This window comes from Juglans microcarpa x Juglans regia, chromosome 5D (genome assembly GCF_004785595.1).
Source record: "Juglans microcarpa x Juglans regia isolate MS1-56 chromosome 5D, Jm3101_v1.0, whole genome shotgun sequence".
NCBI lineage: Eukaryota > Viridiplantae > Streptophyta > Magnoliopsida > Fagales > Juglandaceae > Juglans > Juglans microcarpa x Juglans regia.
This window is the reverse complement of record NC_054602.1, coordinates 30,437,359-30,458,308: the sequence shown is the minus strand read 5'-3', so window position 1 is coordinate 30,458,308 and position 20,950 is coordinate 30,437,359. Positions and strand designations below refer to the sequence as shown.

The window sequence follows — 20,950 nt, the reverse complement described above, 5'->3', positions numbered from 1 at the left end:
TTATCCTAGCATAATGATTTATATAGTTATCCTAGCATATTATATATGAAATTATATTAATTAGACTAAAAATATAAATAAATAGGTCAATTCGACCATTTATATGAAGTGGGTTAAACAAGTTGAAGCGGTTGAAATGAGTTAAATAGATCATATCTAGGTTAATCTAATAAAAGTTAATTATTAAACAAGTTAGACAAGTCTTGTTAACCTGCTATTTACAGGGATCGTGTTAGGATTTTAGAGTTTGATCCGTTTAATTAAATAGATCGAGTTCTAATTGACCCATATAAAATAATTCTCATAACTTAACAAGACATAAATATAATCCGCAAACACCAATTGCAACCCCTATTGTACAAGTCTCAAGAAAGATGGGCAAATAACAATACACGTTCTTCTTCTTCTTTTTTTTTTTTTTTGCAGGCTGGTACGAAAGATACATCTTTCACACTATTGACAAAATAGTATTTGATTTATATGAGAATTTTAATTGTAAACTTCTCCCAAATCAAATATTACAATGTGAACAATTTAGATATTGTCCTCCACGTTGACTTGCAAGTTAAAGTAAAGTTTTTTGTAGGTTGTTTTAAATGGAAAGCAATTATATAAATTTAAAACCCAAATAAAAAAAAAATTATCTTATTTTTAATAAAGTGATACTATCATGTTGATTAGTTGTAAAATAAATAGACAAATCACAAATATCATCCTCATGAAAAGTTGATAGTTTCATTTTACCACAAAATGTGACTAGGTAATTATCAACAAGGTAGTCAGGCAAGCATAAATTTAGTGCATATAAGTAAATAAGCAGTTTGATTCACATTTTTGTTCTGCTGAACAGAGCTAATTTTGTAAAATTATTTCTCGCATCTTCTATGCTGCCAAACATGTATTACAAGTGCAAATGAAAGGTATCATAAAAACAGACGAAAACTCAAAACCTGCATCGGACATCTTGCGCAGAGTGATTATTACAAACTGGATGAGTGCAACTTCTTTCTTTCTTTTTTTGATAAGTACAACTTCTTTCTTTAAGATTTTAAAACCTAAAACTTCTTTTGCTGACTGATGTGAAAACGATTCACTAAAACCTGTCAGTTTAAAAGGAAAACAGTGAAATATAAAAACAAAAAAAGATGAAGAAAAAAATAGAATGAACCAATAGAACACCATTCACTGGAAAATGCAAGAAAGGCGTGTTTAAAGAAGTATAAAATAAGAAAGACAAACAAGGGACCATACAGTTGCGTTAGATTTCATGCAAGTTATCTTATGCCGGGTTGTTGAATAGCAACAAAGTATCAAACATGAGAGGAACGCGCAGAGGTAATAAGAGAACGTGATTAAAAGGCCATAAGTCAGATAAACATGCCTTGTGAAAAACGTCATGAAGACATATTACATTATTACACAATATTGTTAAAATATGAATAATTTTTTAAATGAACTATATAACCAACTAGGAATTAACACGTCTCCTTTGATGACTGAAAACATTTCAAGCTATGAAGCTATCATGGAGAAGAATAAGGTGAATAGGCAATTATATATACACAAAACCAGATCATATCATAGAGACAAAACATGCATCCAACCTTGTCACTCTGTCAGCCTATGCCTGATAAAAACAAGTTAAATCCAAGCGAGACTGGAAAAACAAACAAATTAGAGTAGCCCTAAAATAAGAACGAGCATTCTGTTACATGGAGAAACTCAGAGAAAGCAGTTTTGGCATGTAGAATCTAGCCCAGGACCTTCATCCTCAACCAGGTAGATTTCCTAGTTATTTACAGACTGCATTTGGGTTAGCCTCCTAGACCATCAAGCCAACCCTAATCTAATTTTTTAGTCTTTCTATTCTCAGAGTAGTTAAGGGAGCTTCCATTCTATGGGTTATAGAAAGACTCCTGATAAGAACTGAAAACAAAAACTCTAGGGTCTTAAAACACACGGCAAATGGGCAAAGAAGAAAGGAACAAGAATTTTATAGCTCTTCAAGGGAGCCAATTAGCCTTCTAACACAACGAATACTGCAGTTATGACTAATTTTCAAGGCCTGGCTTGGCTTGGGTAATACCCAGAAGAATGGTTGACCTTTTTGGCTCTTGCAGAGAATTAGGTGGCCCAAAACTGCAGCATTGTGGAAGATATTTCCTACTTACCTCGTATATTTGGTGGGAAATGAATGACAGAAATTTTGAGGATTGTGAACGGACACTGTAAGTCATAAACAAGCACTGATTCAGACATGATAATTTGCCTACATATCAGGTACTTTAAAGCATGGAGTTGGTCAAACACATGTCGACTTGTTCTTTTTTTCTTTTTCCAGGGCACTTGTTCATAATCACCAAGGATATTTTGGTATTCTTCAAATAAGAGTCTTCTTTACTCTAGACATAAATGGAATCCCTGTCACCATGGCTATATGTGGCTTTGATTAACTACCACATGCTTCTTTGATATAGTTCCACTTCTTTGATATAGTTCCAAGTAAAATCATTTTTCATATATATAATTTATTCATGAGACTTTCAACCTGATCATACCAAGCTCTATTCTTGCATTAACCCCTAGCCCAACAAATTGCTACCTAAGCCAACAAAACCTCAACAAAAGAATATACGGTGTGAAGTCTTAGCTTATTGAGAAGCTGTGAAAGTATACCCTGATATCCAACACCGGATGAAAAATAAATTATTCAGTCAAAACACAATATCTAATTTAACTCCAAAAGCCTAAATCCCAGTTGTAGATATAATAACAAATTAACTCATAAATCCCACAACAACATCACTAAACCAATGAAAAACAAAACCATAGGAATATCATTATTCTAAATACAGCTAGACCCATATATCCGAAAGCAAATGCCATTAACAACTTCGAAACGAAATACGAAAAGAACAATAACCATGAAAAAGAGTTTTTCATTTAAACCTTGGAGAACCATTACTCATGCTCCGATGAAGAATACGAGCACCACCGGCGTCTCCACCATCAATCAACTCCCTCAGACCCAAGTTCCCCACCTTCTCTTCCTTCTCCTCCTCCTTCTGCTCCTCCCTACCACGCGGCTTAACCAACAGCCTCTCAAAGTAATTCCCATATATATACTCGGGTGAGTACCCGTGCTCGTCGCTAAAAATCATTACGTGCTCATGCCACTCCCATACCCGGTAATCCGAGTCCGTCTCGTCTTGAAACCGGACGCAAATGTTGTGGTCGCCGACGGTGACGGCCTGGCCGGAATTGGGTCTGAGGGTATCTGTCATGCCGCTGTGGATGATCCGGATGACTTCGTTTTCGAGTTTGTTTTCTTCATTGGCGAGCTGAGCCAAAAGGCTACTCTTTTCGTCGTTAATGTTGTTATCTTCGGAGAGATTAGCGGCATCAAAGAGGAGGTCCTCGAGGGACTGGGAGTTGAACTGGTTGATCGAAGGGCCGATTTGAAGGCGACCCATCAGGGTTTGGAGGACAAGGTCGTCGAAATTAGTGGTGTTGGTGAAGGAGCTCATGGTTTTTGGCTGTGGTTCTCCGAGAAAGAGAGTTTGTGACGAGGGGTTTTAGGACGGGAGTGAGGGTTTTGCGATGGGAAGGGCGGGGCTTTAAGGCCGAGGGAGAGTGTGGCCCGCGGTGACGTGAGGCTCATGACATGATTCATGTTTAAAATTTTTTGCCAGAAATGGAGGTCAGTCAAATACACGTGCAAAGCGATGGATTAGCTATGAAACGGTTGCTGAATAAGCAAATATAATAATAAAATAATTGTAAATTCAAACACAGATTGGATAAAAAAAAAACGCTAATACCTTTATCTTGAGTACTCTCAAACAACAGTTACTCCATTGATGATAAAAGAAATAGAATTATTAGTTCAGTTCTTCACTTTCATGACAGAAAAAATGATCAAATTCTATTGAGTTTGACTCAAAGCGATCATTTATCAAAATGACTCGAAAAGTTGAAATAATCTAATTATTAGAATCATTCTTGTTTTATTGTGTTTATTTTCTTTAAATGTGTTATATTAACTACAATTGGGTAATGGTTGATACTAACCATTCTTCCCTTTGAAAACTCATACACACACTACAAAGGATATGGTTAAAGAGTGCTGGGTAAGGAAACAATATTTATAATATTTTATTCAAGCATTGATTAGAAAGAGAAGCCTATTCAATGAAATTAAATTTATAGTTGTAAGACAAAAATCCCCATATTCAATTTTAAGCCACTTCAACCACTACATTAAATGGAGATTGAAGTTGGCAATATATCAAAAAATAAGAGGGTTAGAATCACAAATTTCTTGTCTTACCAAACACAGCCCATAGTAGTCATGAGGTTAAGAATCACAAAATCCTCATTTTCTGACAAGTCCAAATTGCCTGGATTTTTTATGATGCAGTCAGTATTTAATTGCCTAATTAGAGTCATTATTGGTTGATGAGTTGGCAATATCCCATTGAAATAAAGGCTCCGGATTTATTGCTTTAAAGAATGGCAATATCTCAATTAAATAATGCTTTTGGATTTCTTGCTTTAAAGAGCTTAAGGTTTTGTTTGAAATTTGTACTTACCTGAATTTAATTTAATTTTAAGTTGAATCTAATATTTAAATATTTAATTTTTAAATTATTAAATTCATATCAATTTAAAATATTTTTATACATGAGATTCATAATCTTTTTTAACTCAACACTTCTTTACACATAGGATCTAAAATTTTTTTTAACTTCCCATAAATATATTTAAACTCATCTTAACATCTAAATACATCTAAATTCATATTAGGTAGACCCTACAAAACTCATTCTATCATATCAACTCATTACTATTCATAAAGAACTCAACTCAACATCTACACGAAAACTAAAACCTTCAACTTCATCCAGATAAGATTTTTGCTAAAAGGAATATAAATGATTGGTCTGACGCTTAAGAAAGTCTCATTCTACCTGGACAATATGTGCTTCTTCACTCAAATTACTTGAATCGAGACTGGATTGACATTTATCAATTCGGAAGCACAGATTATGAATTGATTTTCAAAAGTTAAGTTCATCTATTTTGTAGAAAAAAATCTGATCTGCATGCACGCTTTGTATTTGCCAAACACATCTTATAGGAGTGATGTGAAAATCAGTGATTCCTTCTCTGTCAAATTCAAATGCCTGGATTTTTTATGATATTGTCCGTATTTATTTACTCAAGGAAATGAGTTATAAGGATTTATTGAAATTTAAAGACCATAAACCCTTCAACTTCATCCTTAATTTGTTATACCTTATTTTGTTGGGCCATATACAAACTAAATAGAACTATATGTGTAAAAGGAATTATACTAATGGTCGGTCTGACACCTAAGAATGTCTCACTCTACAAGGACAATCTATACTTCATCACTCGAATTACTTGAACCCGGACGACTTAGCTGAGTTAACAAATCTTATTCAGTATGTTTTTCAGCAAATTAACACTTGCTAAATATAGATGTAAATTTTTTAGATACTGCAATTTTTCTTAATTAATTAACTTTGTTATTTGTCAGCTTCGAAGTAAAGATTATGGATTGAGTTAGGGTACTTCCTATACCGAGCGGGCTGCCCACTGGCCCTGCCCCCCGTGGGCGGGTGCCTCCGTCTGAATGTTAACAGGCGGATTGGCCCCCAGGCGGACCCACCCATGGTGTGGTATTGCAAAAACAGAAAGAGAGAGAGAGAGAGATACCTGGGGATGGGGGTGACAACGAGAGAGAGAGAGAGAGAGAGAGTTTGAGAGATCGAGCGGCAACAGAGAGAGATCTACGACGAGGAAAAATAGAGAGAATCAGAGAGGAAAGAGAGACAGGAAAGAGGTGTGCGTACTGTGCGGCGCAGAGGGGGAGTTTGTTTTAAAACCTAACCTAAGACAAAATACGTCGTTTTGGAAAGTTTTTAACTCTATGAAACGACGTTATTTTATTAAACAAATTTATTTTTTAATATATATATATTGGGCTGGGCAGATATAGGAGTGTAATCGGTTCGATTCGATCTGGGGGGGTCCAACCCTTTCTCTAGACTGGACCATACTGATTACCCCTAAAGACCGGACCAGACCATTAGCTATTGGTCTAGTCAGTCCAATCGGTCTGATTCGGTCCATATGAGCTAGGAACATTTTTTTCCTCTCTCCCTTTTTTTTTTAGATAAATCAATACAAAAAATTAATTAAATCTGTAAAATCAAAATTAAGTGACCTCTTTAATGTGGATTATGTAATTAACTAATTAATTAAAATTATATTTATGATGTTAATAGTTACTAACTTAGTACTTTAGTATTCATAATGACTTATATTAAAATTCTAACATTTTATATATTGTTAATGAATATTAAATAATTTAATTGTGCATAAATTATTCATGCTTACTTGCAACTTAGGTATCTTAAAAAAAATTACCTAATTACTTTAATTAGGTGTAATAGTAGAGTATGTATCTACATATAATAACATATACTATCATATGATCTATTGTATGATATAGTAGTTAATTGATAGTATATATTATTGTACATTTTATATGGTCAATAGTGATAGATTAGATGACAATTACATAATTAACTTATACAACTACTATATAAAAAAAAAATATTATATATTTATATATAATATTTAAAAAATTTATATATAAGTGATTCGACTGGTTTCGGTCCAGTCCGGCTTGGTCCAAAACACCACACCCTGAGACTAGACCAAAATTTGAGTTTTGGAGACACTATGGATCGAGATCAAGTAGGGGTGAATTCGGTTCGATCTGGTAGGTTTTTCCAGTCTGAATCGAAAAATTTTCACCCCTAGGTAGGGTGAAAACTCAAGCTAGGCCTGGACCCATCCCCCAAGATGTCTTGAAAACAAGCATCCGCCCGTCTACTTGTCGTGTGTGGACAAATGTCCCCGCCTGCCCCAAGCTAGAGCTAGGTGGGCTAGATGCGGAGGCCCGCCTAGCAGGCCTAGATTGAGTTTCAAAAGTTAAGCTCATTTGCTTTCTTAAAAAAAATATATGATCTGTTTTGTACTTGCCAAACACAACCCGTAGGAGTGAGTGAAGAATCACGAATTTCTTGTCCAACAAACCAATTGATGAGTTGGTTTTCTATATATGATGTTGTTAGTATCTAATTGCATGCTTAAGAGGAGGAATCATTTAATTGATGAGTTGGCAATATCTCAATGAAATAAAAGCTTCGGATTTATCCAACTTTAAAGAACTTATATTCTTCAACTTTATGCTTAATTTGTTATACCTTACTTTATTCGTCCATATGCGAACCACATTGAAAAGAAGGATACTTGGGTTTTTTGATAAAGAAAATCGTAATTTTCAATGTACAAACTGCATAGAACTACATGTGTTATTTATATTTAAGTAATGTTGCATGTTTTCATTGATTAATGGGAGATAACATTTTGCAAAAGGAATAGTATTAATGGTCGGTCTGACACCAAATTAAGAAAGATTGATTCAACGAGGACAACTTGTGCTTCCTCAATCGAATTTCTTGAACCGCCTGCTGATTTTGGATATTGAATTGAGTTGAATTGAATTATTTATAAATAGTAGTGAGTTGAGGTGGTAAAGTAAATTCAGTAGGATCCACCTAAGATGAGTTAAGATATATTTAGATGTTAAAATAAATTTATATGTATTTATGAAAAGTTGAAAAGAATTGTGGATCTCACGTGTAAAGATATGTTGCGTTGAAAAATATTATGGGTCTTACGTGTAAAGAGGTTTTGAGTTGAGATGAGTTTAATGATTTGAGAGTTAGGTGTTTGGATATTAAAAGAGGTCTAAATCTGAACCGAATTCAGCTGAGCTGAATGCAGTTAAGGAACCAAACGAGCTTATCAGGAGTTGAGTTGAGATGAGTTTAGTGATTTGAGAAATCTTGTTGAATCTGTTTTGAAGGAAACACTTGGTCTAGATATGTATAGAGTTTTCCAAATACGACAGTTTCATTTGTTTAACTTTGTTATTAATTTGTCAGTTTGGAATAAATCTTAGATTGAGTTTTAAAAGTTAAGCTCATAGTCTTTGTAAAAAAAGATCTAATCTGATTTGTGCTTACTAAACATAGCCGTTATAGGAGTGAGAAAAGAATCACAATTTTCATTTCCGACAAATCCAAACTGTCTGCCTTTTTTATGATGTTTTCAGTATTTAATTGCTTAAGTAGAGGAATTATTGATTGACGATTTGGCAATATCTCATTGAAATAAAAGCTTGCGATTTATTGAACTTCATCATTAATTTTTTATACCTTATTTTGTTTGATCATATGCGAACCACATTGAAAAGAAAAATACCTAAGGGTTTTTTTGCCAGGAAAATCCTATTTTCCAATGTACAAATTGAATAGAACTAAATGTGTGATTTATATGCGAGTAAGGTTTCTTGTTTTTTCGGTTAATTGGAGAAAACATTTTTCTAGAAGGAATACTAATGGTTGATCTGACGCCTGAGAAAGTCTCATTCTACATGGACAATATGTGCTTCCCCACTCAAATTATTTGAACCAACATGATTTAGCTGAATTGACAAATCTTGTTAAATATGCTTTTAAGCAATCTACTAAACAATAACGACTTGCCTTACAATGTCGAGACAGATAATGATGGTGTCATTTCCACCCAAGTTCAAAATCTCACAAATTGAACTATATGACAGATCTAAGGATCCTGTCGAGCATTTAGAAATGTTCAAAACCCACATGACTCTCCACAATTTTCGCAGAGAGGTCGCGTGCCAGGCTTTCCCTTTAACTCTAATAATAGTAGCAAGAGGATGGTTCTCAACACAATTTATGGCCAGCAACCCGTGGCGTACCCCCTAAATATTAAACAATAGGAAGATGAGAGTCTGAAAATGTACCTTGCCAGGTTTAGTAAGGAGTGCATAATTGCTGACAATCAAGATGAGAAGATTACGCTTACAGCGATTGGTGAGAAGAACTCTAACAACACTACGGGAGTTCATGGATAGGGCAGACGACTTAGTCAACGTAGAAGACACACTCAGAGTCTTAACAACCTTGAGAAGGTTTGAGCTGGAGTAGGCAAAAAGTAGCTCCAAAAAGCTGAGTGGCGGGAAAGTGCAAGAAAAGGCCAATATGACAGAAGGCGAGATGGGGGCCTATCTCCTAGAAATCCCAGACCAACACACATAACCCTAAACGTGCAAACAGGAGGCGAGGAGCACATGTGGGGGTGATGGCGACCGAAATCGAAGAAATCGCTGCTTTTGCACCTACCACCAAGTGGAAGGGCATAGGACAAAAGATTGCTATTTCTTAAAAAAAGAAAATAGAGACAATGAGAGAAAATGGGGAACTAGAGCGATTAGTAGCCCAACGTTTGACGACCAGGGGCAATCTAAGGCCACATAGAAGTGAAAGTCCAAGGCAATGACAGACAATGGGTGGAAACCCTGAGGATGCACCTTGCCAAAGCCAGTTGGGAACAATGCACCATTTGGGCGAGATTCGGACAATAGCAGGTGGATTCACCAAGGGTGGCCCCACATCTTCTAGTAGAAAGGCATATGCACGAAGGGCTAGGTACGAGGAAGACTATGAAGCAAGGAACCAGAAAATGATCGCCATATCTTTTGACAATGAAGACTGTGAAGGAGTCTAGTACCCCCATGATAACGCTCTGGTGGTAATGTTGTCGCTAGCCAATTAAACCACCAAGAGGATTTTGATCGACAATGGCAACTTGGCCAACATCCTTTTTTGATATTTTTTTACAAAAAAAAAAAGGGAATCAACCTATCCTGCCTATGCCATTTGCCCACACCACTGAAAGCATTTTTAGGAGATCCAGTTAAACTTATGGGTGCTATAACGCTGCCCATGTGCATTGGCAAAGGACCCTGCACTGCCACCACCAAGACTGACTTCTTGGTGTTTAAGACTCCTTATAATGCTATTCTTGGGCATCCAACCTTGAATAGCCTAAAGGCCGTGACCTCCACCCTGAAGATGGATTTCCCAACTGATGCAGGTGAAGGAGAAGTACGCAGTGAGTAAGTACCGGCACAAGAATGCTATATGTAAGAGCTCAAGATTGGAGGAAAAGGCATATGAATGGCGGAAAGCTTGAAGTCCGGATAAGCACCGCCCCCACTTGAACTAATTGACCATGAGGTAGAAACAAGGGATGAGTAGAATCTAAAGCAAGTAGAGGCAAATAAACCTCTGGAACTAGTGACTCTAGACTTAGATCATTCTGAAGCTACTACGAGGATTGGAACCAGAATGAGGTGTGAAATAAGGCAATAGCTAAAGCAACTCCTTATCGAATGCAAAGACATGTTTGCCTGAAGCCATAAGGACATGTCTGGGATAGATAATGAGGTCACCAAGCATCCTCTCTGCGTAAGTCCAAAGACCAAGAAGGTCCAACAAAAGAGGAAGAGCTTTAGTATGGAGAAATACGTTGCGATAGTGGAAGAAGTGGAATGAATCCTGGATGTGGGATTTATCAGAGAAGCTCACTACCCTGAGTGCTTATCCATTATGGTATTGGTGAATAAGTCAAATGGAAATTAGAGAATGTGCATTGACTTCACTGACCTAAACAAGGTATGCCAAAAGGATAGCTTCCCTCTGCCTCGCATTGATTTGATAATGGACTCCATGGTGGGACAACGCATGCTGAGTTTCATGGATACCTACTCAGAATACAACTAAATCGTGATGAGCCCAGGCGATCAAGAGAAGACATCGCTCATAACCAATCGTGGGTTGTACTGTTATCAAGTAATGCACTTTGGGCTGAAGAATGCCGAGGCTACATATCAAAGATTGGTGAACCGCATGTTTAGGAAGCAGATAGGCCGAAACATGGAGGTTTATGTAAAAGATCTACTCGTCCAAAACAAAGAAGCCGAGCAACAGATAGCTGACTTGCGAGAAGCCTTCAATCGTCTTCCGGTAGTACAAGATGAAGCTTAACCTATCAAAGTGTGCATTTGGTGTAGATTTGGGCAAGTTTCTGGGTTTTATGGTCTCAGAAAGAGGTAAAAAGACCAACTCGAAAAAAGTTAAAACAATAATGGACATGAAACCTCCTTGGAATATAAACGAGGAGCAGAGATTAAATGGATGGATAAAGGCACTCAATAGATTTGTCTCCAGGTCCACCGATAAGTGCCTACCTTTCTTCAAGGTATTGTGAAAGGTTCAGCCTTGGAATGAATGTGATCAGGCGTTCGAGAAATTGTAGGAGTATCTGTCCAACCCACCACTCGTAAGTCAAGATGGACAAGGAGAAACACTGTACTTATATGTATCGGTCTCCCCGGATGCAATCTCGGTGGCTTTGGTGAAAGAAGAGAAGGGCAACCAGAGATTAGTATATTATACGAGTTCAACCTTTAGAGGACCTGAGGCTTGCTACCCTCGGATGGACACGTTAGCATTTGCATTGGTCACAGTTACATGGTGACCAAGGCCCTACTTCCAAGCTAACCCGATCAGAGTATTAATAGAGGCCCTCTTGAAGAAAGTGTTATAGAAACTCGACACCTCTGGATGCCTCATGAACTGGTTGGTCAAGCTAAGTGAATTTGATATCTAGTATCTTCCCCGAAACACCATGAAAAGGCAAATCCTAGTAGATTTCACAGCTGAGTTCACCAACTTGCCAGAAGAAGTCAACGCTACAACGACAGGAAAACCCTTACATATCTTTGTCGAAGGTTCATTCTGCCGCCTTGACAAGGGAATGAGAGTCATATCACAATTGATTCAGGAGAAGATTACTACTAGACTCGTCATGGCAGAACCATTGGGGGCTAAATAGGTTGATATAAAGGCCGACTCACAGGTGGTCGTCAATCAAGTCATGGAGGAGTCCATGGCAAAATGTGAGAAATTAAAAAAAATACTTGCAACTAGTATGGGATAAACATAACCGTCTCCAATACTTCAAAATTAAGCAAATACCACGAGAAGAAAACTGAAAAATGAACAAACTAGTATTAACTACCTCAAGCATGGAAGAGTCTACTTTACTCTGGGAAGCAACGATCAGGACATTAGAAACCCCTGCCATTGGGATCGATGACTCGAAAGTCAAACCAGGAGCGCCATAATGATTAGATGACATATATAATAGATAGAGGATAAGCTTACATTGTTTTCTGCAATAAACTATCTTAACTTAAGACTGCCATATTATGGAACCAAAAAGAAATGCAATTTTTTTTTTCCTTTAGAAATATCTAAAAGACACATATACTTACATCTGATCAAGAATGACACTATTATTACTACACGATCATGAGAATTCCTCTTTCAACTGCGTATCATAGCATGGTATAGAAAGATTTATTTTTATAATATCACTTCGAGAGTGAGTACCTCTAAAATAGTTAGAAAGAGAGAGAAGATTAACAAAATTTTTGAAATATTTTTCAAGATACCGACTATGGCCAACTTGACCACTAATAACAGCAAGGGATTCCGCACACTAGACCTTCCCTGCGCCTTAACCAATCACAATGCAAATGAAATAACAAAAGGCATAAAATTGAAATATGGGTCACTAATGGGCCTAATGTCTCATGGGTGCAAATAAAAAAATAGTAAAAATTGGGCCACATGCCCTTAACACTTAAACCAATTTAGTCCACTTGAACCTTATAAACTAACTAAGTAATGTCGACCCATCAAGAGGTCCATTTGTTGTTGACTTCATCCATCTCATGTGTGACAATTCTCATTAGAACATCTTGCCCGCAAGGTGGGGGTAGTGTTCCTTCAACACATGCTTCAAATTCTGGAAAGGGATGTAAAATCTTGGCACCAGCTTCAAATTCTTTTTGTGAACCGTGAACAACTGTCAAAAGAAGCTAGTAAAAGTACTTTCTCTATCCAAGATAATGGTCTGAGGCATACCGTGAAGTATGTGCTTAACAAACAATTAGACTCAGGTTTTGGCTGAGAATGGGTGGGTTAAAGGAATGAAATGGGAGTACTTGGTTGGGAGTACTTGGTGAGTCGATCAACTACCACCCACAAGCTATCAAAACCCTGAGAGAGTGGTAGGCCTTCCACAAAGTTTATAGTTAATATGTGTCCAAGATTGTGAGGGAATAGGGAGAGGCTACTATTGGCCACTAGGCTTGGATTGGGTTGTTTTAACTTATTGGCACACTTCACACTCCCTTATTAACTTCTTTATATCTAATCTCAACCTCAGCCAAAAAAATTATCTCTTAACTCGATGTGGGGTCTTGTCATAACCCGACTGTCCTACTATAGAACTGCTATGAAGCAATTGCAGAAGCTTCTATCTTGCATCACCAAAATTAACAACATATCTCCTCTGCTTGTAATAATACAGTAATCCCCTCTCCCATTTAGAAAGCAGGTTGAGGATATGATGATCTTTAGTGTAGCCCAAATTAATCTCTTCCAGCCACTCAGTAGTTGGAATGGACATAAATGAGATGCTAACTTCCAACTCTTGCTTGCGGCCTTCATCCCTTCTAGACAGTCCACCTGCAACTCTATTATCTTGTCCTTTCTTGCACTCCACCATGATGTCATAGCTTTAATAACTTAGAAATCCACTTTTGCTGCATGGGTGTCCCCCATTCTGTTCCAATTGGTATTTAAGACTAATAGTCAGTTTAAATTGTGAAACACTGGCCAATTAAATAAGGCCTCCATTTTTTATTGGCAACCACGCGTGCATATAACTCCTTCTCATAGGTAGTCCTAGCCAACACTATGCCTTTAAGGGCTTGACTAAAATGAGCAATAGGTCTATTTGTTTGCATAAGCACAGACCTTATTGCACTGCTAAAGGCATCACACTTGAGCACAAAAGGCATAAAAAAATTAGGGAGGGTTACAGCAAGGGGTTTTGTCACTACAATGTTTTACTTTAGGAAGGTTTCCTTGGCTTCAAGAGTTCATGAAAACTAACTTTTTTCAGTAAACTGGCTAGGAGCCTAGTAATACCCCCTATCCTTTAATAAACCTCATGTAGTACCCTGTTAAATCCAGAAACCCCTTGGTGATTTAAGGTTTGTGGGGAATGGCCACTCCTCCATGGCCTTATTTTCTCAAGGTTTGCTCTCACTCTTTCTATTGATATTTAGTGGCCTAGGTAAGCCACCTCAAAACTTGGAAATGTGCATTTTAAGGGCTTGGCCAACAAACTGTGGCTCCTTAGAATTTCTAGAGTTAGCTGTAAATATTAAGATGTTCTTCTGCTATCTTGTTGTGTATTAGAATGAAATCAAAAAAGGCTAACACAAATCTTCTTAGGTATGGCTTAAAAATCTCATTCATGAGACTTTGAAATGCTGAAGGGGCATTGGTGAACTCAAATTGCATGACAAAGAATTCATAACCGCCTTCATGTGTTCTGAAGGCAGTTTTAGGAATATCCTCAACCCCTACCCTAATTTGGTGATAACTTAAGTGAAAGTTGAGTTTTGAGAAGAACTGGACTCCACTCAGCTCATCCAGTAGCTCCTCAACCACAAGGATATGTATTATCCTTGATAGTCACCTTGTTTAATATCCTATAGTCCACAGACATCCTATAAGAGCCATCATCATTTCTTACTAACAAAACAGGAAAGGGATAAGGGCTTTGATTAGGCTGAATTCCTATGGCTAACAACTCTTTCACAATCTTCTCTATTTCATTCTTTTGAAAGTAAGGATATCTATAGAGGTCGTACAAAAATGGGTGAGGTATTATGAATAAGGTTAATAGAGTGGTCATGAGTTCTGTGAGGGGGTATATCATAATATTGGTTTAGGAGGCCTTGGATAGGTTTAAACCCTAGGCTAAGGAAGAATTTTCTCCTTAATTAATTGGAGCCACAATCTCCTTTTTTCCAATTTATTGTGTTTGTTAATGTCATTTTCTCAATCCAAGCTAATGGATTCCACCCCTTCAATTGGACAATTTTCTAATTCTACTGGAATTTCATTTAGAGGTCCTTAAAATTAAAAAAGATAGGCCCCAATCCCATAGCCACTGAACCCCTAACACCATGTCACACCCTGCAAGCACCAGAACATGAACATTTGTGGTGAAATAAGTGCCATGCACCTTAAACCTCAATTTAGCACATTTTCCCTCACTGGTAATCTACTTCCCATTGGCAACCCTAACCTTAACCTTCTCGGCAGCATTGATTGAGATATTTTCCCTTCTAATAATTAAGGGGTCTAGAAGATTATGAGTGCTCTCTGACTCTATGAGCATAGTGATTTCTTGACTATCCACTCTTCCTCTAACTCTCATGGTTTTCGGGTTTTAGGATCCAATCAAAGCATGTGAAGAGATTTTTGGTTGGCAATTCTTAAGTTTTAAGTCCAAGCCTTCTTCTACTATGGATTCCTCTTCCTTCTTAGTTTCAGGATCCTCACGAAATTCTTCCTCAGCATCTTCAATTAGGAACACCTTAGGGCACTGGTGCCTAGATTCCACTTGGAATCACAATAGTAACATACCCCTATCTCCCTTCTCTCTTATTTGCTTTGCATTTATCTTTTGGACAGGGACTATAGCCTTAGATTCCCCTTTCTGTGATGTCACAGTGGTTGTACTAGGGACTTCTCAGAATGAGGGTGTAGCCCTCTTGGACTTCTCATTATAACCGCCATTGCTCCTCCTAGATCTTATTCAAGTTGTAGGCAGTGAGGGGATTGTCTGGGTTGAACATCCTCATTGGCAATCTGATGTCATCCTTCAACCCACTTAAAAAACAACTCAGTTGATAAGATTCTGACAAACCCCTTAATGTATAAGATAGTGCCTCAAGTTTAGACTTATATTCTTCACTGTGCCATTTTGTTTGAGTCTAGTAAGAGACTCCATAAGGTCATCATAGGAGTTGGGACCAAATTGAGTCAAAATAGCCTTTGTAAAATCCTCCCAACTATCTAGATTTCTAGTTTCTTTTAAGTTCTAAAACCAAATTAAAGTTTGCCCCTCCATATATAAAAGGCTAATCTCAAATTTTGCTGAGGCAATGTGTTATAAAAGGCAAAAAAATGGATGGCCTTATACAACCACCCACTAGGGTCTTCTCTTAGAAGCTAAGGAATTCAATACGTATTGACTTGGGAAATGACTTCCATCTTGACTCCAAATGTTCCTCTCTATGCAGGTGTGAAGCAGAGGACTCTCCATGGGATAAATTATGGTTCTTTTTTAGCATCTCCAATGTTACGGTGGCCAACTGTTGAACCATAGAATTAGACTAGCGTTTCAGAGCCAACATCTCGATTTCTATTGTCTTGAATTGAGAATTAGCAGAATTTTTAAAAGGTGAAGCCATCCTGTAATTAATTCATTTGGGTTTCTTCAGCCATGAGCACACCTTTAGGACCCAATCTCTGATACTAAGATTGTCATACACAAGATTGATTGTTTGTAATCTTACTTCAAGCATGAGTACCTCTAGAATAGTATAGAAAGATAGAGAAGATTAATAAAGTTTCTGGAATATTGTTCAAGATACTGATTGTAGCCAACCTGGCCACTAACAACAGCAAGGGATTCCACACACCACACCTTCCCTACTCCTTGACCAATCACAATGTAAAAGAAATAAAAGAAAGCATAAAAAAAATATGGGCCACTAATGGGCCTAATGTCTCATGAGTGTAAATAACAAAATAACAAGCAATTAGGCCACAGGCCCTTAACACTAAAACCATTTCAATCCACTTGAGCCTTATAAACTAAGTAACATCAGCCCTAACAAAACCCTAACAAATGAATGCATAAATGAATAAATAGTGAATGCATAAACGAATAAAAGGTGAGCACAAGCTCATATGTCGTTGACTTTATCCAACTCATGTGATACAAAAAACCCTAACAAATGAATGCATAAATGAATAAATAGTAAGCTAGAGTTAATGAATGATATATAAGAAAGGAGCAGAGGAGGAAAAAAAAAAGGTCATTACTAACTCAGATAGCAGGCACTGCCACGTATTGTGAAGCCTGTGTTAATGTGTTTTTTCCTCTCATGAGTGTAAATAACAAAATAACAAGCAATTGGGCCACATCTAACTGCTACATATCAACTAGATTAGATGGAACCAAGAGGAAAAAAAATATACAAAAAATATCTTGGGCAAAGACACTAATTTATCATTAGACAAATGAAGAACATTAAAGTTCCAAAACAGTGTCACTCCAAACCAGAGAGGCCACTCAAGCAAGACTACGTTTGCAACTGACTTTGAAGTTGCTTCACATTCCCAAAGTTTTCAGATGACTCCTAATGTTTGGACACAAGTTATTGATAAAAAAAATGTTTGGATACAGGTTATCGATAAAAAAAAATGTTTGGATACAAGTTATAACTCTATGTAGATAGAATGATTGGCACCAAAATGGTGAAATCAGGTGTCAGAAAACTTGAAAGTTGTGAAGAGAAAAGGTGGATGAGAATAACAATAAATGGTGATATCAGTCAAAACTAGTTAGAGTCCTATGCACTGCTAGTAAATCACATTCAAGGAAGAACATGTTGTCATACTAGTGCCAATTGTTTCACTAGTATTTATTGCACCGCCACTAGTGGAGCATTGTATCCCCACTAATCAAGAACACATTGAGATTGAGATTGAGATTGGGCCTAACCTTGGTAGGGAAGCAGTTGATGGATTTCATTTAAGGAGATCACAAAGGACTCATAGACCAACATTTTCAAATGATTATATTGCCTACTTGCAGGAATATGAGTTTATTATTAGAGTATCTCTTCATCCAACATCTTTTCAGGAGGCGATTGGTAGTTTCCAATCTTTGTTTTGGCTGAATACCATGAATGATGAGATGAGATCCATGTGTCAGAATAATGTTCAAGATTTGGTCAAATTACCAAATGATTGCAAGGCAAGAGGTTGTAAATGGGTCTTCAAAACCAAGCGTGATTCCAAAGATCAAGTGAATAGGTATAAGGTAAGAATTGTGGCAAAGGTTTTCAGCCAAAGAGAATCTATTGATTATAAAGACGCATTATCTCCTATCTCTACCAAAGATTCATTTCATATTATCATGGTGTTAGTCATTATGACTTGGACTCGCATCAAATGAATGTTAAGATAACCTTCCTTAATGAACATATATCTGAAGATGTATACATGAAACAACTAGATGGGTTTGAAGTGAAGGGGAAAAAAAGTGAAGGGAAAAAAACATATGGTGTGCAAACTTAATAAATCTATTTATGGGCTTAAAAGTATCAAGACAGTGGTACTTGAAATTTGATAAGATTGTCACCTCTTGTAGTTTTAAAGAGAATGTTGTTGATCAACGTATATATTTGAAGGTCAGTGAAAGTAAATATATTTTTCTCATGTTGTATCTGGATGATATATTACTCGTATCAAATGATGTCAAGCTCTTGTTTGAGATAAAGCTTATGTTGTCTTCTCATTTTGATATAAATGATCTTGGTGAAACCTATTATGTACTAGGTACATAGATTGTTTGTGAGAGATGCAGTGGCACTCTGGGATTATCTCTGAAGATCTATATTGATCATCTTTTGAATAGGTTTAATATGCGAGATGGTTTTCCAGGGAAAACACCTACCATGACTGGAGATAGATTGTCTAAATCCCAATGCCCTTAAAATAATATTGAGAGAACTCAGATGCAAACTATTCAATATGCATCAATTGTTGGCAGTTTGACGTATGTATAAGTATGTACACATTCTGATATCGCTTATATTGTTGATGTACTTTGGAGATACTTGAGTGATCCTAAAATGAGTCACTGGAAAACTACCAAAAAGGTACTGAGGTACTTACAGGGCACTAAAGATTATGTGCTAACATATCGGCGATCTGACATTCTAGATGTGGTTGGATATTCTGATGCCGATTATGCAAGTTATCTGGATGATAGGAGATCAACTTCGGGTTATGTGTTCTTGATGGCAGGAGGGTCTATTTCTTGGAAAAGTGTGAAACAAATACTTACAACTTCCTCAACTATGAAGCAGAGTATGTTGTTTGTTATGAGAATACATGCCAGGTATATGGTTGTGGAATTTTATCCCAGGTATATGCCAGGTATCTGCTGAAGATATTTTGTGATAATTTTGCAGCAGTCTTCTTCTCTCGAAACACTAGGAGCTCTTCACGCTCCAAGCATATAGATATTAAATATTTATTTTTTAGAGAGAAAGTAGTTGAGTCTCATATTTGTGTTGAACATATTTCCACAGAATACATGTTGGCCGATCCCATGAACAAAAGGTTTGGCTCCTAAAATATTTTAAGAGCATGTGACCAATATGGGTTTGTTTGAATCTTTTATTGTATTTAGTTAGTGGGAGTTTTGTACGTATGTGATAATTGTGATTATGTTGCCATATGTTATTGTGTGCACATTTTGTTTATGGCATTACTATAGTTGTAACACGACATTCAGATTTAGTCTTGATGGGCTTTTTATGAAAATGAGTGTTAACTACTATTTCATATTATTCCTCCAACGTACTTGCATCTCACCTATCTAAGTTATATGATTGTGAGTACTTGTTAAGCGTCATAAATCCTTTTGGTGTATGATTAGCAAAACCTCCAAACAAATTTTGGACTTTTTACATTTTGAAGATGCTTGGTTGCTTTTCTCTTTGTGATTGAATGATTTATGTTGTCCAAGTGGGAAATTTTTATATTTATTGTGGATTAGTATAGATTTTATATTAGTCTTAGGCTCATAATGGGATTGGAAAAAAATATTAACACATGAGGAAGCACATTATCTCACCCAAAATATAATAGAATTAACTCATTGGATTTTATTACTTTGCATGCTAGAGTTAGAGAGAGATTTTTCCTCTCTCAAAATTACCATTGTCAGCAGCTACCTTAGAGAGCATAATAGAGATGGGTTCTTCAAGTCATGGAGGTAATTTCTCAACCCTTTTACTTGCACATGTTATGAATAAAATGAGATAGCTTGAATTGGAGTTTCTAACAGATTCTGGTCTTGCTATTCCATTTAGAGTAATGTTAGATACAGTCTTAGGGTATGCAAGCCCTGCCCATTCCCCTTGAAAAAGAGTGGAGCTCACCATTAAACAATAATTTTTTTAATATGAGTCCCATATTTATCCATTTTTTTGAAATGGAGTACGTGGGACTTGCACACTCTAATACTATAAATATCATTTCTCTTCTATTTATTCTTTTAAGGTTTGAGAAGGATCAAGATTAGAGCATTCTCTCCTTCGAGTCAATCGATTTATGGAGGTAGAAAGAGATCTTCATGTTGCTGATTGGTTTTGTTTTCTTTTGATTTGAAGAGATAAGAGAGAGAAGTACATGGGCATTAGGTGTCTTCCTAATTCATTTGGTATGTGTCTCTCCCTTGGAAGTTAGGGTGAGAAGTAGGGTTGAGCACTGACGGAGTTGAAGTTGGTATCCAGGAAATCCAACTCTGACTCTGACTTTGTCGGAGTTGGATTCCGAATTTTGATTGCATAAGCTTCGATCCAACTCTAACTCCGATTTATCATATTGGAGCCTATGTAACAAGAGTAACCATGAAACATTATGGATGTTCAGCCATCTGGCCAAGGCCCACACTAACACCAAAGACCCCAAATAACAACTAACAAGCAAGAGCAACCATGAGCCATCATGGTCCAATGGCAATGTCCATTATCCAATCATTCACTGTTGAATAAATTACAAATAGGAAACACAACCAGCCACTCACATACAAGCAAAATATTGTATTAGAATCTAGTTACATACTACTATATTAAAATATAGATAATAAATTAATAGTATTACAATTTTTTTTTTTTTTTTTTTTATAAAATGGATCACATTTCATTCATAATAGAGAACATACAAATTTGACTTAAAAAATT

General features: G+C 36.6%; 1 protein-coding gene across 1 annotated transcript; it reads right to left on the bottom strand.

The window, feature by feature from the left end:
- Window positions 1–779: 779 nt before the first annotated feature.
- Window positions 780–3,682, bottom strand: LOC121266229. The gene is made up of 3 exons (XM_041170001.1): window positions 2,950–3,682; window positions 1,032–1,100; window positions 780–1,001 (listed from the first exon to the last, which is right to left on the bottom strand). The coding sequence occupies exons 1-2, from the start codon at window positions 3,525–3,527 to the stop codon at window positions 1,094–1,096; spliced, it is 585 nt and encodes a 194-aa protein (XP_041025935.1). The 5' UTR covers window positions 3,528–3,682; the 3' UTR covers window positions 780–1,001; window positions 1,032–1,093.
- Window positions 3,683–20,950: the final 17,268 nt, after the last annotated feature.

Excerpts from the sequence above, each read along its gene's own strand:
- LOC121266229 (XM_041170001.1), bottom strand. The coding sequence starts at position 3,527 with ATGAGCTCCTTCACCAACACCACTAATTTCGACGACCTTGTCCTCCAA.